General features: G+C 42.6%; 1 protein-coding gene across 1 annotated transcript; it reads right to left on the bottom strand.

Moving 5' to 3' along the window:
* Positions 1-279: 279 nt before the first annotated feature.
* RTCB (RNA 2',3'-cyclic phosphate and 5'-OH ligase) lies at positions 280-20,611 on the bottom strand. The gene is made up of 12 exons (XM_089680643.1): positions 20,459-20,611; positions 17,857-17,935; positions 16,935-17,002; positions 13,447-13,546; positions 12,933-13,089; positions 10,240-10,396; positions 7,638-7,797; positions 6,049-6,224; positions 5,305-5,493; positions 3,989-4,099; positions 3,782-3,901; positions 280-3,043 (listed from the first exon to the last, which is right to left on the bottom strand). The coding sequence occupies exons 1-12, from the start codon at positions 20,549-20,551 to the stop codon at positions 2,936-2,938; spliced, it is 1,518 nt and encodes a 505-aa protein (XP_089536769.1). The 5' UTR covers positions 20,552-20,611; the 3' UTR covers positions 280-2,935.
* Position 20,612: the final 1 nt, after the last annotated feature.

Below are 20,612 nucleotides of genomic sequence, written 5' to 3' on the forward strand. Positions count from 1 at the left end.
AGAAATACTTGGCATTTCCAGGTATGCAAAAGACATAATGGCGCCCTCTACACTACAGCTGCCAATTACCAGGCCTTTCTCATGGGAGCAGAGAATTAGGTAAAGCCCTAGAAAAGTTTCGACTTTCACAGTAAGTCAAAATTACCACAAAGGGCTTGTCAGAAGATTATGATGGCCAAGCGCAGTGTAGGAGGAAATAAAATGCTGTAAAATGGACCAGTTATGTGGCTTAGTAAAGGAAAAATATTTGTTCACATTAAAGATGGAAAAATAACTAAATAAAACACAAAAGGTAATTTTTTATTGCTCATAATGCTTTTAATTTCACAGGCGAAGGCACACAATAACCCTTCTAAACAAAACAAGAGACTTCATTGTGTGCCCCTATCAATTCACTGTTGATAGCCATATCAGGACAATCCAAAAAGCCCAATAAAAAAAAATAAAATAAAACAAAACAGTTATCCATTAACAGAAGGGGGGCCTACTTCAAAGTAATCTCGACTCCTCAAGAAATAATAATATAGACGTAACGCAAAAAAAAAAAAACACCTGTTAATTTGCCCAAAAGCCTTTAGAAATATACAAAATAATCTAATCAGCAATTCTATGCAGACATATGGAGCACAGTAAAAACAAAACTGTATAAACCAGGGTAGGCAGACAAAATTTTGTTTTTATTGTTCTTGAGGGTTTTATCAAAGTGACAGCGCCTGACTGCTCTTTAAAGGTGTTCAAAAGTTGCCTGAGAACATACCTCCCCAATAAATAATCATAAAAATGAATTCATCCTCATTACTTAATATTGAGTTCTGAATCAAGTTAACAGTGTACTTGAGAGCTTTACATAAACCAAAAACCAATATAGTGAAAAGGGGCCTCTTTTTTTTTTTTAAGGCCCATTTACATCCTTGGCAGGTTTAACTCATGTCAATGTATACACATAGGTTAAGCCAACTTTTTGGTGCTGGACCACATCTGTGTAAAGTGTTGACATGCATTGTCCATTTTTTGATGCACTGACATGTGTTAGATGGTCTATTAATGATAGTGGCAGTGCGGAATATGGCACGATCGTGAATAACTCACATAAAAATAACTGAAAATGCTGATGCAAAGGTATGAAACCAACCTTAAATAAAACCAGCCTATTTAACAACTGTGATCCGGTGGTAAAAGCCAAGGCATCAGATAAAAAGTGAGACTCCAGAGCAGTTTGCATCCCTTCTAACAACCAACCAACATCATAGTTCTCTCTTGCTGTAGCATCAAGAAAGGCAGAAGCTGACTGGTTGCCAGGTAGGAAGTACAGTACATTAAAGTGACAACAGCAGCATGTACTCAAATTTCTCACTGCCCCATTCATCCAGAAATAGAGAACACTCAGTACTTCCACATATGGAGAAGTATGTAAATAACATCATGTGACAGGGCTGGTGAGAGAGTCTTCAACATAGTAACATTGTATAAGTGAAGACTGGAATTAGATAGGGCATCCTTTCCTTGCTCCCTGAAGCTGGACTGAACAATGCTAGGAGTATAATACCTCTGCTATTCAGATGGACTTTTTAGTGTCTGACAGGGTCATAATAGATAACCCTGACAGCATTGCCATTCATGTCTCAAAAGTACCTGTAAAGAATCATCTTTGTCTCTAGCAACCAAGCAAGAGTCTCTGCCGCTAGTTTAAAAAAAAGAAAAAAAAAAAAAAAGGTTTCCATGATAAGGAAAGGGTTAGGACTCACCCTCCCACACCTCAAAGTCTGCAGCCTTGAAGACTGTCAGGCACCTGGCCCGCAGTGCACGCTGTTGTTCCTTGCTGAATATTACATCGAGATTGTGTCCTATAAGGACTGGGGAAAGAAACCAGAGTGTGTAGAGAGGGATATGGGCCACAAATAGAGGAACAGTGCCATTCTGTGTAGTGCCACCCTCCTAAAAGCAGGGTGTATACTCCGAGGTTTGATATGTTCCCCAATGAATGACTGTAGAAACACTGTCTGTATCATAAAGATATGATGCAAAACATAATTAGTTCAGGGCCTGAAAAATGCTGATGCAGCTCTCATTCAGGTCTCAATCCCCTAAAAGATATGGAACATTGGGATCATAAACTGGCAGACTGAACATCACATAGCTGACAACAATGTTTCTGGCTGCCTGACATTGTTTCCTCCTGCAGGCAGACCTTTTGGTAGTAAGAAACATGGTAGCTCCACAACAGGTTTTTCACACAGAAGGCAAGCAATATCTAGATTAGACATTGGCCCTGCATACCTGCCTGGTTAGTAACTTAAGTGTTGAAGACATAATCAGGATCACATCCCTGGAAGCGTCATACAAGGCAGAAATGGAGAGTTCCATAATCCTGCCCCAACAGGCTCCTTTGAACACAAGCAGAGAAACAGAAAGCAGGAGATCCTAATCTGCAGAAAACCAAGACTCCCTAACTACTTCATTGTTATTGAGGACCAATTCCAGTTACACAGGGTGTAATTGGATTCAGAGAAATGCAATGAAAAATTAACCACTTCCCGCTGGCCGTACTCAAATGCGACCTCTGTGTTGACAGCACACTCCCTGTGTGCTCCAAGTACAGTAACCGGCAGGTACTGGAAAGCTCCTGATGCATGCTTGCGATCGGGAGCTTTGCAATCATGTGACTGTGGTGACAGCCAATCACAGTGGTCACATGACTGGAATTCCCACCTCTGCCTCCCAGCATTTAAAACCTCCTAAAGGGCTGGGAGGCTGTGGCGGGAAGGGGTTAAGAAATGAAAAAATTAGAAATAAAAACAAAAAGAAAAAAAAAAACAAATACAACAAAAAATGATTTGAGATAAATGAGGATTCATAACCGGGAATTCCACCACAAAAGGAAGGCCTCCCAATTTAGCGTTCTCAGTTTGTGTACAGTCCTGTATCCTCGCTGAGCTCAGCCCTTGATCACAGCGATGGGACGCAGCTTGATGGCTTTCTTGCTGATTCCTGCATCATGACATGTGTTCACTACATCTGTGACATTTTTGTACGATTCTGGAGCCTACAAAGATAACAAAAAACAAGTATTTGAAAGTAACCTGCACATTGAAATTAAATATCTTAGAAGGTTCTTATAGCTATTCCCTGAGATATTTCTATAAAGCCCAAAAGCACATTCAGTTTAAAGTCGGCTAAACACAAAGTCTTGCAGTTTCTTTCTTTTTAGAAAGCAACCACAGCCGTGGTCCTATACCCCTTTCCATGGCCAGTCTGAAATATATCACTGCAATGACTAAAGCTCAAGCTTCCTGCTGATTGGAGAACTTTGGCTCTAACTCTATCAGGGGTGTGCTGAACCTCTAAAATGAGACCACTGCTTCCACACAGGGAGCAAAAATCCTTCTTTACCTCATGCTAGCAGGGGATAGGCTTTTCTATGCGGGCTGTGGCTTCTTTTTAAAGAAAACCATCTGCAAGGCATTCAACAACTTTTCTTTTGATGTAAATGGAATGTATTTAGCCAATTTAAAAACTGAAGGTTCAATTAAGCATAACAAATACTGATGTCATAATTAAACAAAGGAACATATTTATAGTAGTAGCAGTAAATGGCATATTCACCAAATATTCACTGCAGATTAATCTTCTCCTATACTAAAGGGAATTAACCACCTGTAAATTGTCAGTAAATACACTGCTTATAATTATGTCCCAAGACATCAAATTCATCTAGACATCTTTTGAAAAAAATCAAAACAAATATATTTTTCAGAAACCAATAAAGCATTGCATGACTTACCTCCTCCATGACCAACTTTGGTGAGGCCACTCGAATAGCGATACCCATGTCTGCCAGCTTGTCAAGTACATCCTGGAAGTCCAAGTTACGTCTAGACTTGGCTCTGGACAGAGCCCGTCCCTGCAGCAGACAATCTAGGTTTCAGCACACAATAGGCCACTGGCTGCTTGTATACAGCCATATATGCGAGATGAAATGTCTACTTACAGCTCCGTGGCAGGTGGTGCCAAAAGTCTCAGTCATTCCTTGCTCAGTTCCAGTTAGGACATAGCTGCAGGTCCCCATTGTGCCACCAATTAGCACTGGCTGTCCGGTCAACTAGGGTAAGAAGACTAAATTAGCAGTGTTTCTAAAGTGTGCAACTATAATACAAGGTTCCAGGTAAAAGAACTTTAAGAGCTTAAGGTAGAACAATGGCCTGCCGTTAAAAAAAAAAAAGAAAAAAAATATGCGCTGCAGCACCTAATTATATCTGCAGAGAGGTTTCCCTCCATCTCCTGCAAGTCCCACAAATACCTGTTGATCCTGTCAGTGACATCCAAATAATGCAGCTTCAAGGGATGGTGTGGCAACGATGCTGCACAAGTCACAGTAGAGATGCCATTCTCCGCTGGACTGAGCCTGCTTGCACTACAGTAAGATAATACAAATGGTTCAGGGGGTATGGCTATCAGAGATTCTCAGGTCTACAGCTTGTCACTCCGCACTTGGTCACACCCACTGCTTTCTGGACTGACAGCATTACCTCTGTTGCTGAAACCCTCCCATTGTGAGCTGCAGTCTCTGGGAGGGAGAGCGTATGAGACTAATAAATGAGGATTTGGCATAGTCCGGGAAGGTAACCAAAGTTCTTTGTTTATGAGGGTAGTTTATCACATAGAAACTAGATTTGGTACTTAAAGTGGAGCTCCACCCAAAAGGGGGAGTTCCACTTTAAGGCTTTGTCTCCCGCTCCGATTGGCACCTTTGGGGAGCGGGTGGGGGGGTACCAAATTTTAACAGGTACTCACTCCCACTTCCGCTGCAATCGCCAAGGAGATCGGAGGTGGAAGTTATCCTCCCCCCTCCCTCCCTGTAGTCTCCTTTGACACATGACAGGTCTCAGAAGACTACGGGACCATTCAGAAAGTGCAGCGCTGCTCGTGCATGCACAGTGGGCACCTGGTTGTGAAGCCACAAGCTTTAGGAGCAGAGTGCCCATACTGAAGATGCCAGCTCTAGGTAGAGAGGACGGCCAGTGAAACTAGCTGCAATGAGGACACTGTGGGATCAAGGGACAGGTGAGTGTCTGTTTATTAAAAGTCACAGCTACAGTTTTAGTAGCTGCAGACTTTTATTTTTTTATATTGTGACTGGAACTCTGCTTTAAGACTGTCATACAAAAGCCTTTATTTGTGTTTTAAACAAAAGTGCTATAGGAGAAAAATAACATTTTAGTTGTCACCTCTGGCCTACCAAACCCTAGATGAACTGGGCTACATTTTACAGATATTCTATTAGAAAGTTTGATTAAGTCTTCTCACCTGGTAATCCACGGCAATCAGAGGGTGATGGGGTGGAAAGGCTCGCGTTGATCCCTTCCTATGTACCAATAGGGTTTTCTCCTTTCCATCCACCACGTGCTGCTCCACTTTGGCAATATTGTGAGAGACGTCATAGATGACATGCATGTCCAGGTCATCAGGAGTTGTGTTAAACACTTTGGCAAAAGCCTACAAGAGACACAAGACAGAAGAGGTTCTTCACTTGTTGGCTGGAACTATATGCCAGCTTGCAGTGCTGGAATAAAGGCACAAAGGGATGTGCCACAGCTTAACTAACCAATAATCTTCCATGTCTGTTACTTCATCTGGAACTAAAGGGAGTGCAAGAACAGAAGAGCCACACCAAGAGGTTAGGATCCAAAGATCAGTAGGTGCAGCCAATATGTTTCGGAGGCTCAGGACCACATTGGATGCACCACTATAAGTGGATTTGAAAACCCTTCAGTACCCTTCAGTACATTAAGAGCTGCCTATAGAAATAGAACCACCTGGGGGTTCCAGTGCCACCAAGTCCATCTTTCCCAAAGTTATGCAGAATGACAGTAAGAGAATCCCTAAAAGTCAGCTTGCCTTCATTAGCCCACATTACCTTAGCAGGTCAAACAGGCCTCCAAAACAGGGTAAAGGAGGCTAATATATATTTACCATTGTCTGATAACCACACAAAACAATGAATCTTAGTGGAAAATTTATTTAATCAGTCTAGGTCTTAGGAACCCCCACCTGTCTTGTAAGGAAGGTCATGGATGAGCGGTTCACCCAGGCGTAATTGCCAGCGGAAGCCATGCCTTTCAGATAATCTTGGCCTTCGGGAGAGGAAACTCTGGCACATGCCAACTGACGATCATTGACTATGATCTTATCCCTCTTCATGGCTTTCTCCATAGCAACCAAGGCATCTGCAAGGCAAAATAATGACTGTCATTATTTGTCAAAATAAAAAGCACATGTAGGTCAATTAAACTGTCCTAATTAGTATTATGAAGAGCTTGCATCTTCTGCTTTACACCATTCTAGGTTTGTATTACACAGTATAGCAAATATAGTATTGCTCCCAGATGGCTTCCCTTCTCAACCAGAGACTTAGGGCTCGGCTCATTCACACCATGGTGCATAGACATCAGTTTTTCTGCATGCATTCTTTAAGCGTACAACAAAATGAATTGTTCTCTATGTGCCGTTCACACAATAACACTGGTATCACGTACAGATTGTTTTCTTTGGAGGAACGTGTATAAAACTCATTGCAGCTTGCATGGAAACTAGATAACTCTGCAAGTGAAATTTGCACATAAGTTTCCATTAGCTTTCATGCACATATGGTGTGAACGAGTCCTTAGTACAGGGTTTCCTTCCTTAAATCTGAACTCCAGTCTTCCTTTCAGTCTCCTCCCTATACTGAAATTGCTTACTTTGATTTCTCTGCACAGGGTGAGCTTCTAACGGTGTGCATTAGAAGCCATAGCAGTTCAGAAAGAGCCAACCTCATTTCCTGGCTGGCGGAAGTCCAGCTCATCAAGCAGTTTCCTTCCCATATTTTGTCCCTAGCTTGATTCTTTTATTGATTGGATTTCAGTTCTTTTACCCATGGAGGCTCAGTGTTACGAAGGGCAGCCTGCATACGCATCCAATGTGTATAAGAATGCCCACTGCTGCAGGCTGACATACACTCTTCAAGGAATTTTGCTACTTGCAGAACTCCTTGCTAGAGCCAGTCCATTCCTTGTATCAGGGCTGAGGGCTCCTGAGAGAAGAACTGAAGAACAGGGCTATGATCTTTCCAGGAAGCTATGTAAATCACCCTGCCATCCCCTCCTACCATCCATGGCTATGGGAGAAACAGGGACTTCATGCAGTGACATGGCATCTTGTAGCTCCAAGTAGCAAGCTGAGATGTGCAAACTGACCATGCCAGAACAGATCTGCTACTGTGCTTGGTGTGGTCAGACTGAAAAAGGAAACAAAAGGAGCTGCAAAATCACCAGGTATTTTACAGCAAATAAAGAAAGAAAAGCAAAAGGTGAAATTTATCAACTGTATTAATACGCAAAAACAATAACTATGTAATATAGATTTTTTTGGGTTAACATACACTTTAACATAAAAACAATTCAGATACCTACTGAAGCAGTATCTAAACATACCTTTTAAATAATGAACAACTGGATTACATTTGATTTTTATTCTGCCTGGAATTACATTTTAGAGGCATAGTATTCTGAAAACACTAATTCACAGCTGGTGACATTTATATGTACAGTGTAGGTATCTACTAAAACTCAGTCTAGTAAATCATATTCACAAAAACATACCTGTGGCCACTTGGTGCCCCAGGCCCCGGCTACCACTGTGGATCATCACACACACTTGACCCTTGTGGTCAATGCCCATCTTCTTGCCAGCATATTCATCATAGATTTCATCCACCACCTGGATCTCTGCATAGTGGTTCCCAGCACCTAGAGTTCCCAGCTAACAAAGAGAATGTGAAAAAAAACACAGGGGGTTGATTTACTAAAACTGTAGAGTGCAAAATCTGGTGCAGCTCTGCATAGAAACCAATCAGCTTCCATTTTTGTTTTTTTTTGTCAAAGCTTAATTGAACAAGCTGAAGTTTGTAGCTGATTGGATACCATGCACAGATGCATCAGACTTGCACTCTCCAGTTTTATTAAATCAACCCCATGGGCTGGAAAATGTTTTAAAATACAGTAACTAAAATTAGATGTATTGTTATAAAACTTTGGATGGAAAAAAAATACATGCTATGGCTACCATATGAAACTAAATCATGAAAAAAACATGAACAGATGTCCAAAATAGGATTTTTTGTACATGCCATAAATTCTTTTTTGAAAATCACAGAGAGACACAGTTTCTGAAGCATACCTTCATTCAAAAGTTAATGTACCACTTAAAATCCTCCCCACACATCTTGTTTTTTTTCTTTACTGGGAGCAGGTACCTGTTTTTGACAGGTTCCTCCTGTCTGCAGCCTATTGGGAGCCTATGGAACAATAGGCTGCAGGACTAGTCTCACCGTGCCGCTTTTGTTCTTGCGCATGTGCAATGGTTAGCCTGATGAATCACAGCCAGCTCCCAAATCCAAAATGGCGGTACCGGGGACCTCCAGAAAATACAAGAATTGGCTTTGCAAAGACAGCTCCAAAATATGGCAAAAACCTGATTTTTAAACATCAGCAGCTACAGTATTTGCAGATGACTTTTACTTTTAAAAAAAATGGATGAAGTTCAACCTGGCACAATCTGGGGTTTTATTACCACCTACATGAATAGTATAGGACGGATTTTAGTCTCTAGGGCAGGTATCACTAAATGGCAGACTGTGGTCTGCATCTGGACTGACTCACTGTCCTGTCCAGACAACCACGGTCCCACCATTAAGAAGCCTGTTGTGCCCTGCAACCATCACCACTGTAATCCGCGTAATCCACAGCAAGAGGCAGGACAGTTCTGGATGGAAAGTTTGTTCCTCAAGTTCACAGGCAAGTGATTGGTTGCTAGGGAGGTCCTAGCAAACAATCACCAGCTTGCAGCTCCGGACCTCTGTCCAGACCCGCTGTGCCTCCACCCTGTCTGTAAAAGGTAGGAGGGGGGGCAATGAGAAGAAAGGCTGCTTAAGACAGCTGAGAAAAGTAAGGGGGGAGCTAGGGAGGGGGGACTGAAGACAATTATGAGGGGGGCTGAAGACAATTATGGGGAGACTGAAGACAGTAATGGGGGAGCTTATGACAGTTATGAGAGGGCTGAGGGCAGTTGAGGGGGAGTTTAGGACAATTTTGGGGGGCTGAGGACAGTAATGGGGGCCTGAGGATAGTATTGGTTGGGGGGCTGATGACAATTATGCAGGGACTTAAGACAGTAATGGAGGAGCTGAAGACAATTATGGAGAGGCTGGGGACAGTAAATGGGGGAGCTGTGATTTTTAATTCAACATCCCTGCTCTAAGAGATGCCCTCCAGCTTTTACGTGCCTAGGGCTAATTTCTCCTGTAGGTGGCAGTATAACCCTAGGCTGCTTAAAGCAGAACTTTAACCATAAAAAAGTGATAAAAAATAATAATGTTCTTTAGCAAGGAACACATAGTCCACATTAATAATTATGCCACCAAAATTAGTGTGTGCTGTAAATTGCCTCCAGCATTGCTCCTGTTTCTTCTTGCTGGAGGCTGCCAGTTTGTTGAATCCCAGAGCCCCTAAACAGCAGTAAATTATAAAGCGGAATTAAACCCATCAATCTAACGAATTCAAAAATCAGTTACATTCCTGGAATGCCGGGATTGTCAATTGTCACATTCGCTTGTGTCCTCAACCAAATTGTCAAGCTATCGAATGTCTGGTGTCATAACTGATCACTTGTGCAGAATCATGGCATTTGCAGATCAAACAAAAGCAGATCCCTGGCTGTAAAGGATAGGAGGGTTTAATTCTGCTTTAAGGCCTCAGCAGATTGCCTCTACAAGTTTGGCAGTGCCTAAAAATGGAGATCAACTGAGCATATGCAGAGCTGGGTAAGACAGTTTATTACTGGATTTTAAACAGTATAGGCACTTATCTTTAATGTTTTACAGGACTATACCTGCAAAAGGGGCCAGCCTGAAGTGACTTAATTTTCTGACCAATGTTCCACTTTAATCGAGAATCTGTGTCTCTCAATGTAAGGAAAATATAGTTTTATATATATATATATATATATATATATATATATATATATATATGGAAATATAGTTAAAATGGTCAAAGGATAGCATGTAAAAAGAGTATAGAAATAAAAAAGAAAAATTAGCAGATTGACAGGAAAAGCATAGTTGTCTGCACATGGGTACACCATGGCTTAGCTAAATGTTCAGCAACCTAGAGACATCTGTGAATGTCCTATAAGTTGGTTCCATACCTGGGGTAGGCCTCTTTTCTTGGCTTTGGAAGACACCTTGCTAGGGTCAGCTTGCAACATCCTGCCATACTCCTCGCAGTGCTCTTTATCCTCTGCCCAAGCATAACCTTCCCTTAGAGACCAATCCACACCCATCTCTAGAGCCTCTTCCAGGTCCCTAGACACAGAACACGGAAACATCAAATTAATTTTAAAGCAGTATTAAACAGAATTTGAGATTCAGAAACTAATATGTTATTGTCTACAAGGGAAACATTCCCCAGTACATTACATAACTTATTTACAGTATTGCCCCTAAGCTTACATTTGTTAAAATTTGCTGGTGTTGGCTCCTGCTTCCTAAGTTCAGCTTTCCTGAAATTCCTGTAGGGATGAGCCCACACTGAGTGCCAAATAAGAAAGAACAGCAAAGCCTCCAGCAGCTGTCCATCAATAGGAAGGAGGTGAGAACAAAGGGGTGTCTTAATTCAGGAATATGTGTATAGATGGACGCACACAGCGCTGGCTCTAATCCTGGCCAGGAGAGTGCATGCGTGGCTCCATAGATATAGTACAAAAGTTGTGTGGTGCAGTTACCTTGTCAAGCTACAATCACGTGTGGGACAATACCTGTGCCAGACCACAGCCGTAAACACTGTCGAACAATCTTCATGAAACAGGTCGGCAACACGGCATGTCAAATATATAAAATCTTCTTTATTCAAATCCATTAGGTAGGGAAACAATGCACAAACATTGATGTATTTCAGCCCTGGTGGGCTTAGTCATAAAATGATATGACTTAAGCCCACCAGGGCTGAAACTCATCAACGTCTGTGTATTGTTCACTTACTTAATAGATTGAAAAAATGAAGATTATTTTTTGACTTGCTGTGTTGCCTACCTATTTCATAAAGATTGTGGCTCCAGGAAGCAGGACAAGTGCTGAGGGGACCAGGTGAATCAGAGGAAAAGGACACAAATGAAGAACACGAATACAGTGCAAGTCTACATCTGAGCAGTATAAAACTACCTAAAAATGGAGACTTTAGTATCACTTTAAGCAGATTATTACTACTATACAGGATTTATATAGCACCAACAGTTTGCGCAGTTTTGTTTTTTGTCATCAAAATTAAGGGAGACATGACAGTTATAATATAATCCAATGCAAAAGGGCTCAGAGGGCCCTAATCATGTGAGCTTACAATCTAAAAGGAGAGGCGATGATACGGAAAGGTAATGATTGTGGAGGGATGAGTTGATGGAGAAAGTTAAATTCCAGTTGTTAGGAAGAGGTGAGATTGGCTTCCCTAAAGAGATGTGCTTTCAAGGATAGCCTGAAAGAGTAGAAGATAGCCATACAGAATTTACAGTATTATAAACTCAACCTTGCAGAGATTGAGTTTGAGGGAGTGGTGTGACATCCATATAGATATGTCAATCAGTAGTTTAGGTATGCATGAGGAGATGAGAAGGGGAGACAGCCTTAGGGGAACCCTATGGAAAGAAAAAGAGTAAAGAAGGATACAGAACTGTAGGTCACACTGAAGGTGTGCTGAGATAGGTAGAAAGAGAACCAGGAAAGAGCAGAATCTGGGAAGCCGAGGGAAGTGGAGTTTTTTTTTTTAGAAGTGTATAAGAAGGGTCTAAGAGTACAAGTTTGGAGCAGTGGCCATTAGTTTTGCCAGTTAGTAAGTCGTTCGTGAGTTTTGGAAGGGCGGTTTCTGTGGAGTGTAATGAATGCTACTATCGTGTACTGTGATGTCCCAGCGGTCATACTAATGTGGTATATGCATAATCTGTTTAATCCAAACTGGCCAACAGTGCAATCTAACATTGACATACGTAATTCTTGGCGTTCTTCTCTTAAAACAGCACTGTAACCAAATCCACCCTTTAGCCCAGCTAGAAAAATATTTATTCTCAAAATTGTTTCATGAATTTTCAGATACTACTAGTATAATTACCTAAAATCTATATTTTTGTTAACTCCACACAATACCTCCAACACATCCCACACTAGACTGGGTGTGGCTGCACCATGAACATATCAGTCTCCACTGCACAACATAGCATTTTTGTCCTATTGTATGTTCAGGGGACTGAGGGTTGGAGGAGAGGAAATGTTTACATGAGAACAAATTAAGATGGGCCACATCAGCTGCCAATGGTAAAGCTTAGTCCAATATAAAGAAAGCTTAGGACTGCAATAGTTAATAGTCACCCACACCCTGCTGCCTATATAGTGTGGCAGGGGTGCCTTGATAACAAAACTGGCTGAACACAATCCTTTGTTTACAGATATGCATGTGCTGTGTATTCAGGAACACCATCCTGTGGATTTCTGCCAGCAAGTACACCATTATTTCTGTTTCCCTGACAAACAGAAAACAGGTACTAATCAGCAAAAGATAAAAAGCTGAGAAAATAAAATAAAAACAACGGCTGCAGGAGGGCATATGCAAGAAAAAATGTCTTCAAACAGGATCGTTCACAAAGAAAAAAGCCCGTGTGAGAGGCCTCAGATGAAAGCTACCATTGACAAATCTCTGGTTGCGTATTAATTCTGAGACTTGATGTCACTTAGGTTGAAGCTGAAGCACTGGAACTAGTATGCAGCCCTGAAGTCTGAAATACAGGTCCAGATTGTCACACTAGTATTTTACCCTGCTACTGGTTTTCTTCAATGAGTTATTTGTGTCACTACATACTTGGCACTCATAGGGATGACGCCCTTTGATCCCACTCCAACGGGAATGTGGTCGAACATAGACTGGGCCAGCTGCTCCTTCACGGGTTGTACGTCGCCCTCATCCAGATTGGTGCGTAGCAAACGGACTCCACAGTTAATGTCAAATCCAACACCACCTGCATTAGATAAGGGATATCAGACTACTGAAGTAATCCTGTCCACTACTTCAACAGAACGATCAGTTGCTATATTGCTTTACAAATGTATGCTTTTATGAAGGCTAAAACATGAGCAGATCAAATCCTAGGCTTATACAGAGATTACAGGCAACCTTCAATGATATAAATATAGATATCACTGTGAGTACAGATAACCATTATATCTATAGCTCATCTGGCATATGATTTGCCCTGTATTGGGTCAATAGGAGTAAATGAGGCCTCTGAAATACCCAATTCACCACAATCTGCCCAGTCAGCAGTGAATCTCAGATCAATTACCCTAACTCTAATCGTCAATAAAAAAATACAAACCTGGAGATACAACAGCATCTGGGTTGTTCATATCAAAAGCAGCCATGTTTCCAATGGCAAATCCATAGCCGGAGTGGACATCGGGAAGACCAATGGACCTCTGAAGCAACAGAAAACAAAGATTGAAGGTACAGTATTGTACTGGGATTATATTTTTAAATGCAGAAAACACTGTTTAAATTTAAAGCCCACATCCATGTGTATCAAGTAATTAAAGGCCATATCCCAGGCAAATAGTAACCCCTCCCAGTCCATACTGCAAGTTTTTAATATTCCCTTGTGAAGCAAGGTATTCTTACCTTAGTCTGCCGAGGTCCCTTGCTGGCAGTGAGGAGTATAGCTTTAGATAAATCAATTATAAAACCCCCATACTCCCAATCTCTCTGGTGCGGTTTCTCTTCTGAGTTGAATTTTGTTCGGCGTCATTCAACCCTCCCCCTGTGAGCCCCGATCTCATCCTCTCTGGGGATGCATCATCATGCAGCCTGGGCTTACTTTATTGCTACAGCAGTGAGGACCTTCTGCTACTGAAGTTAGGGAAAAGGCAAAAGGACCATGACTGGATAACATTAAACAAAAAAAATGCATCTAAACTTGAGAGCAAATATGTAATATATTGCCACTTACATGTCCTTAGATGTGGTGGCTTCATAAAATTTGATTTTCACCTGGTGATCCTGCCAGTAACACACTTCCTGTCATAGGGTGACAACACTCTCTCACTGTACTGTTTCTATGGAGGAGCCTGGGACAGAAGTGTGTTGAGACTATGGAACACCTCCCTCTCCTTGTCTCCATAACTTAGGAGGGAGGTGTTTAGTAGTTTATAGGGGAGAACTGGGCAGGGCTGATGACATGGAATGAGCTTTCAATGCAGAATTGCCAGCTCAATACAGGAAGTTATTAGCTCTCAAGATTTCTAGTAGGATCAACAAGAATTATTTGCCATTTTTGAACAAATATAACAAAACACCTATAATTGTATATTTAACCACCTCAATACTGGGCACTTTCACCGCCTTCCTGCCCAGGCCAATTTTCAGCGCTCTCACACTTTGAATTACAATTACTCAGTCATGCAACACTGTACCCATATGAAATTGTTATAATTTTTTCACACAAATTGATCTCTCTTTTGGTGGCAATTTAATCACCACCAGGTTTTTTATTTTTTGTGCTACAAATGAAAAAATACCGAAGTTTGAAAAAAAAAACCCATGTTTTTCTTAGTTTCTGTTATAAAATTTAGCAAATAATTTTTTTTTTCTTCTAAAATTTTAACCATAATTTATATTGCTACATTTCTTTGGTAAATATAACCCAAATCGGTGTATATTATTTGGTCTATGTGAAAGTTTTAGAGTCTACGAACTATGGTACCAATCATTGAAAATTGATCACACCTGATATACTGACGGCTTCTCTCATTTCTTGAGACACTAAGGCTAGGTTCACATATGTGCAGGTGGTGCGGCTGCGGATCCCCACAAAAATCAGTGACGCGCACAGAGGAATGCGGACCCGCAGGCAGGTGCCATTAGTTCTGATGGCACGCCACCAGTACTGGAAAACGCAACCATACTGGGAACCGAGGTTCCTGCGTGGGCTGCGTTTTCAGAAGTGCAGGGACTTCTTCCCTGCATGTCACTGGGCACGGGAGTCCATTCAAATGAATGGGCTCTCGTGCCCACGCAAACCGTGGCCTGCACCGCCGCATATATGTGAACCAGGGGGAATAAGCCAGGACAATACAAATACCCCCAAATGACCCCTTTTAGGAACGTAGACATTCCAAGCTATTTAGTAAGAGGCATGCTGAGTTTTTTTGAAGTTGTAACTTTTTCCCACAATTCTTTGGAAAAGCAAATCATTTTTTTTTTCACGAAAACATCATATTAACAAGATATTTCTCACACACGGCATAGGCATACTTGCAATTACACACCAAAACACATTCTGCTGCTCCTCCTAGCGATACCACATGTGCGACGGTTTCTCCTTCAGGCATTAACTACTTGAAGACCAGGCCTTCTTTTGACACTTTTTGTTTACAAGTAAAAATCAGTAATTCTTACTAAACTATTTACTTACATATATTTTCTAGCAGAGGCACTAGAGAATAAAATGGTGGGTTTTGCAATTTTTATGTCACACGGTATTTGCCCAGCGGTTTTTAACGCATTTTTTTGGGAAAAAAATACACTTTAAGGAATTTTAATGCATAAAAACACAATATAATAATATTTTTGGTAAAATATAAAATATGGTGTTGCACCGAGTAAATAGATACCAAATACACTTTTAAACTGTGCACGCTTATGGAATGGTGCAAAACTACAGTATTTGAAAATCTCCATTGACGATGCTTTATAAGAATTTACAGGTTACCAGTTTAGAGTTACAGTGGAGGCCTGATGCTGGAATTATTGCTCTCGCTCTAACATTTGTGGCAACACCTCACATGTGTGGTGCGATAGCTGTTTACGTATGTGTACGAGACCAATGCGCACGGAGCAAGAGAGTACGGGGGTGCTTTAAATTCTGTGGGCTGCAGTGTGTGAGATCTGTGTAGCTGAATAATAAACTCATTAGCTACACAGATCAGCTGTCACAGGGTGCAGCATACCACACTCTCCCCACCTTTACAGGTTGAGCTCTCACTGAGCTCAGCAGGGAAAACAGCTACAGAGACGCATGTTTCTGTTTACATTCAGTGATGACTGTGATTGAACACAGCCGTCACATAATTGGGAGAGCCAATCAGAGAGCCCATATCCCGATCTGTGATGTGCTGTGTCCAAGGGACATAGCCATCACAGAATTGTGCTGCTGCTCCACCTCGGGGCCGCATGCAGGCACCCGTTCTGAGGGACATACAGGAAAGTTCTCTCAAAACGGGGAAACTCCCACCTTGTTGATTATGTACATTGGCCGGGTGGGAGGTGGTCAAACAGACCAAAAGAGACTAAGTAAGAGAAGTTCAGTGTTAGGGTTTTACATACATACTGTATGATTTTTTTTGTCGTATGGGTAGTTCAGAGGGGACAAGGAATTTGGGCTTTTAAAGAGTTTTTTCAAGATAGCAAAAATTTCCATCAACTGTCCCCATAACATTTCGGGGATAATCAGAAGCTTGAGTTTCATATTTTGGCTGCAACTTTGAGAATGATTAACCCCTTTGGGAGAATGTAACGCATATCTACGGCAACATGGCAGGTGGGCTGCATATATGTGTCACTGTGTTGTTCTGAAGTGCACGTCACTGGCGCTCCCGGAACTGTAACCAAGCTGTCACCAACAGAGCCTAGTCCACTACTGACAATGAGGAACTGGTAGGATGGGCTTCCAATTAAGTCATCACTGGGCAGGCAATCACAGTAAGTGACTAAACAAGAGCCCTTTGTTGCTTTGTGGCCCACTTAAAGTGCTGTAGCCTGCCAGGGCAAGGGTTAGTCCCAATCAGTAAAATATCCTACAAAAATACTTACATGAACAATTCCTGGTAAGGCTGCCACGTTGCCAATCTGCTTCATAGCAGGGAGAAAACCACCAGCTCCTGAGCAAGCAAAAAAACAGATCTAAATGGCTATGAAATTCACATAACAGAAAATTATGTTTTAATGAAGGATGAAACAAACCAAAAGCAACATTTCAAGTTAGGTAGATGCTGCAGAGTTAAAGCTGAACTCCAGGATAAGCAAATATTGTGTATTCTTCCTTGAACCTTGATGCTTTGTGTATTTCTTCCAGGTCTGTGCAGCAATTGATTGTGAAACTTTGCCTCTGTGCAGGAGTATTCAGTAATAAAGACCAGTCACTGCTGCTCTCTCTCAATGTGCAGGGAGACTGGTCTTGTCTCCGCCCCCACCTGTAGTACTTTACAGACAGCCTGCATTGGGTGGGACCTGCTGGGTGCTAGCTCTGCACAGGCTATGTACTGCACACTGTATATCCTTTGTGGCTATTAAGAAATATATTTAGATAAAAGTTTTTCTATCTGGAGTTCAGCTTTAAATAACTAGGGCCTGTACAGTGTCTGAACCGATTACACTCTCCCTGTGGAACTGTATTAATTCCATGTTAGTAAGAAAATGTTTCTGCTTAGCAGAAGGAATAAAGCTCAAACCTAGCCAAGGAAATCACACTATAGAGACTGAGGTGGTTACTACGAGAATGACTATGTCAGCTCAGGATTTTTTTTTGTCAAGTTCTGTGTATTGAGTTTTAGATATGAAAGTACATTACAGTACAAAAAAGAAAAAGAAAAACCAATTGTTATCTGTGGGAACCAATGAACAGCAAGCAAACAAATTGTGCTCCACTCCGATAAATTCTGCAAAGCAAGTCATTATCAGCAAACAGGATACTAATATGTCGGCTCTGGATTTACATTTCAAACGCCAGACCTACCTCCACCTCGACAGGCATTTCTCAGTTCCTCAAACATCAACTTCTCCAGAGGATCGTTTACATAGAATACACCCTCCACCTGAATGCACAAAGAAGACATACTATGTAAGAGCAGGCGATAGGCAAACAAGAAATCACTGGATGAGATTGACATGGGATATGACACTGAATTTTGCACTTGTAAAATAAAGCTCCTTAGCCCGTGGTAAGCTCTGGTACAGACCTGGCTGTTGAACAGGATGGAATGGCTGGGAAGTATCAGAAAAGGGTATGTGGGCTAACAATGGAACCTACCACTTCGCACTAGTTCATTACCACCCTTCTTACCAGAACCCTGAAAACACTCTGTACTCCAAGGTATGATGGATCACATGACCTCCTCCCTTTCCCCCTACAATACAATGCTTTGTGCCTGACTGGCCAATGGCCAGGGCCAAGTGCTGTCACATGGGGCAGAGCCCCTTAGCCAGTGGTAAGCTCTGACACAAACCTAGCAGGTGAACAGGTTGGCGGGACTACCAGCAAGGGGTATGGGAGCTAACAAGACCACCTTTCACTTCTGCTCCACATTCTGCTGCTCCCTGGGACCCATGAAAATACCCCGTGCACCTGGGTATGGTGAAACATTCCTCCCACAATGCAACTGTGAGTGGCTAATAGCAAAGCATAAGGATGGTGGAACTACTTAGCCATAATGCAGACTGACATGGAGCCTCCAGAGGATTCCCAAGAAGGGGCACCGGCGGGCATAGAGGGGCAGCAGGGGAGCACAAGGCTATCAGTCCTGTGGGGTGGACCATGAGGAGAACATGACACGTCTCTCTGAACAGTAATAGTGATGGGTCCACTTTACATATAGCAGCTCTGAGATATGTGAACTGTACATCATGGGGGACACCCCACCCCCTGTGAGATATGTGAACTGTACATCATGGGGGGACACCCCCACGCCCTGTGAGATATGTGATCTGTACATCATGGGGGACACCCCACCCCTCTGTGAGATATGTGATCTGTACATCATGGGGGACACCCCACCCCCCTGTGAGATATGTGATCTGTACATCATGGGGGACACCCCACCCCCCTGTGAGATATGTGATCTGTACATCATGGGGGACACCCCACCCCCCTGTGAGATATGTGATCTGTACATCATGGGGGACACCCCACCCCCCTGTGAGATATGTGATCTGTACATCATGGGGGACACCCCACCCCCCCTGTGAGATATGTGATCTGTACATCATGGGGGACACCCCACCCCCCTTGTGAGATATGTGATCTGTACATCATGGGGGACACCCCACCCCCTGTGAGATATGTGATCTGTACATCATTGGGGACACCCCACCCCCCTGTGAGATATGTGATCTGTACATCATTGGGGACACCCCACCCCCCTGTGAGATATGTGATGTGTACATCATGGGGGACACCCCACCCTCTTTGAGATATGTGAACTGTACATCATGGGGGACACCCCACGCCCTGTGAGATATGTAAACTGTACATCATGGGGGACACCCCACGCCCTGTGAGATATGTGAACTGTACATCATGGGGGACACCCCACGCCCTGTGATATATGTGATGTGTGCATCATGGGGGACACCCCACGCCCTGTGATATATGTGATGTGTGCATCATGAGGGACACCCCACGCCCTGTGATATATGTGATGTGTGCATCATGGGGGACACCCCACGCCCTGTGATATATGCATCATGGGGGACACCCCACGCCCTGTGATATATGTGATGTGTGCATCATGGGGGACACCCCACGCCCTGTGATATATGTGATGTGTGCATCATGGGGGACACCCCACGCCCTGTGAGATATGTGATCTGTACATCGTGGGGGACACCCCACCCCCTGCGAGATCTGTACATTATGGGGGGACACCCCACCCCCTCTTAGATATGTGATCTGTACATCATGGGGGACACCCCACCCCCTCTTAGATATGTGATCTGTACAGCATATATGATTACCTGTAATCAATAAAGTAGAACTAAAGGCATATTTTTTGTTTCATTTTGGATAGAGTAAGGGAGGGTTATAACCCCTATTATTATTTTTTTTGCCATCTGTGGCTCATTGGGGAGATTTCCCTTCACGTCCTGTCCCATAACCAAACAGGAAGTGAGAGGAAATCCTTCCAAAATGAGGGAATCCCTTGGTGGCACCAGATCTAGTGTCTCCATTGGAATATTTCCCCTCTCTTCCTATTCTGGTGAGAACAAAATCCCAAAATGTCGGATTTTCTTTTGCCTTCACTTTTGAAGATAACGGTTCAACAAGTCGAATTTCCCCAACAGGGGAACAAACAGCAATACAAACCTGACAGGTATTCTAATCTCTCTCCACTTTATCCAAAACTTTAAAAAATAAATAAATAAAACAAATCACAAAAAAAAAGTTTAGCCTTTAGTTATACTTTATGGGGGACACCCCTCCCGCTCGGAGATATGTGATCCATACATAAGGTTCCCCCTCCCCCTTCTCTGCCCAGCCATTGTAGTACCACATCTGCTAGGCAGAGTATGGAGAGGCCTGTGGTGCTTCATCCAACCAATAAACATGATATGTTATGGACCTGCATGTTGGGGACGAATCCCTTGCGGATTCTCCAGCAGTTCTTGTGGATCTTGTCCAGAAACTGTAACTCGTCATTGTAGCTGCGGCTCATGGTGACAGCTCTCTCTCAGCACACACACTGCCAGCCGGTGCCGGAACTAGAAGGTCACTTC

Source organism: Staurois parvus, unplaced genomic scaffold (assembly GCF_062004578.1).
Source record: "Staurois parvus isolate SC_StPar_1 unplaced genomic scaffold, SC_StPar_1.0 ptg000249l, whole genome shotgun sequence".
Lineage (NCBI taxonomy): Eukaryota > Metazoa > Chordata > Amphibia > Anura > Ranidae > Staurois > Staurois parvus.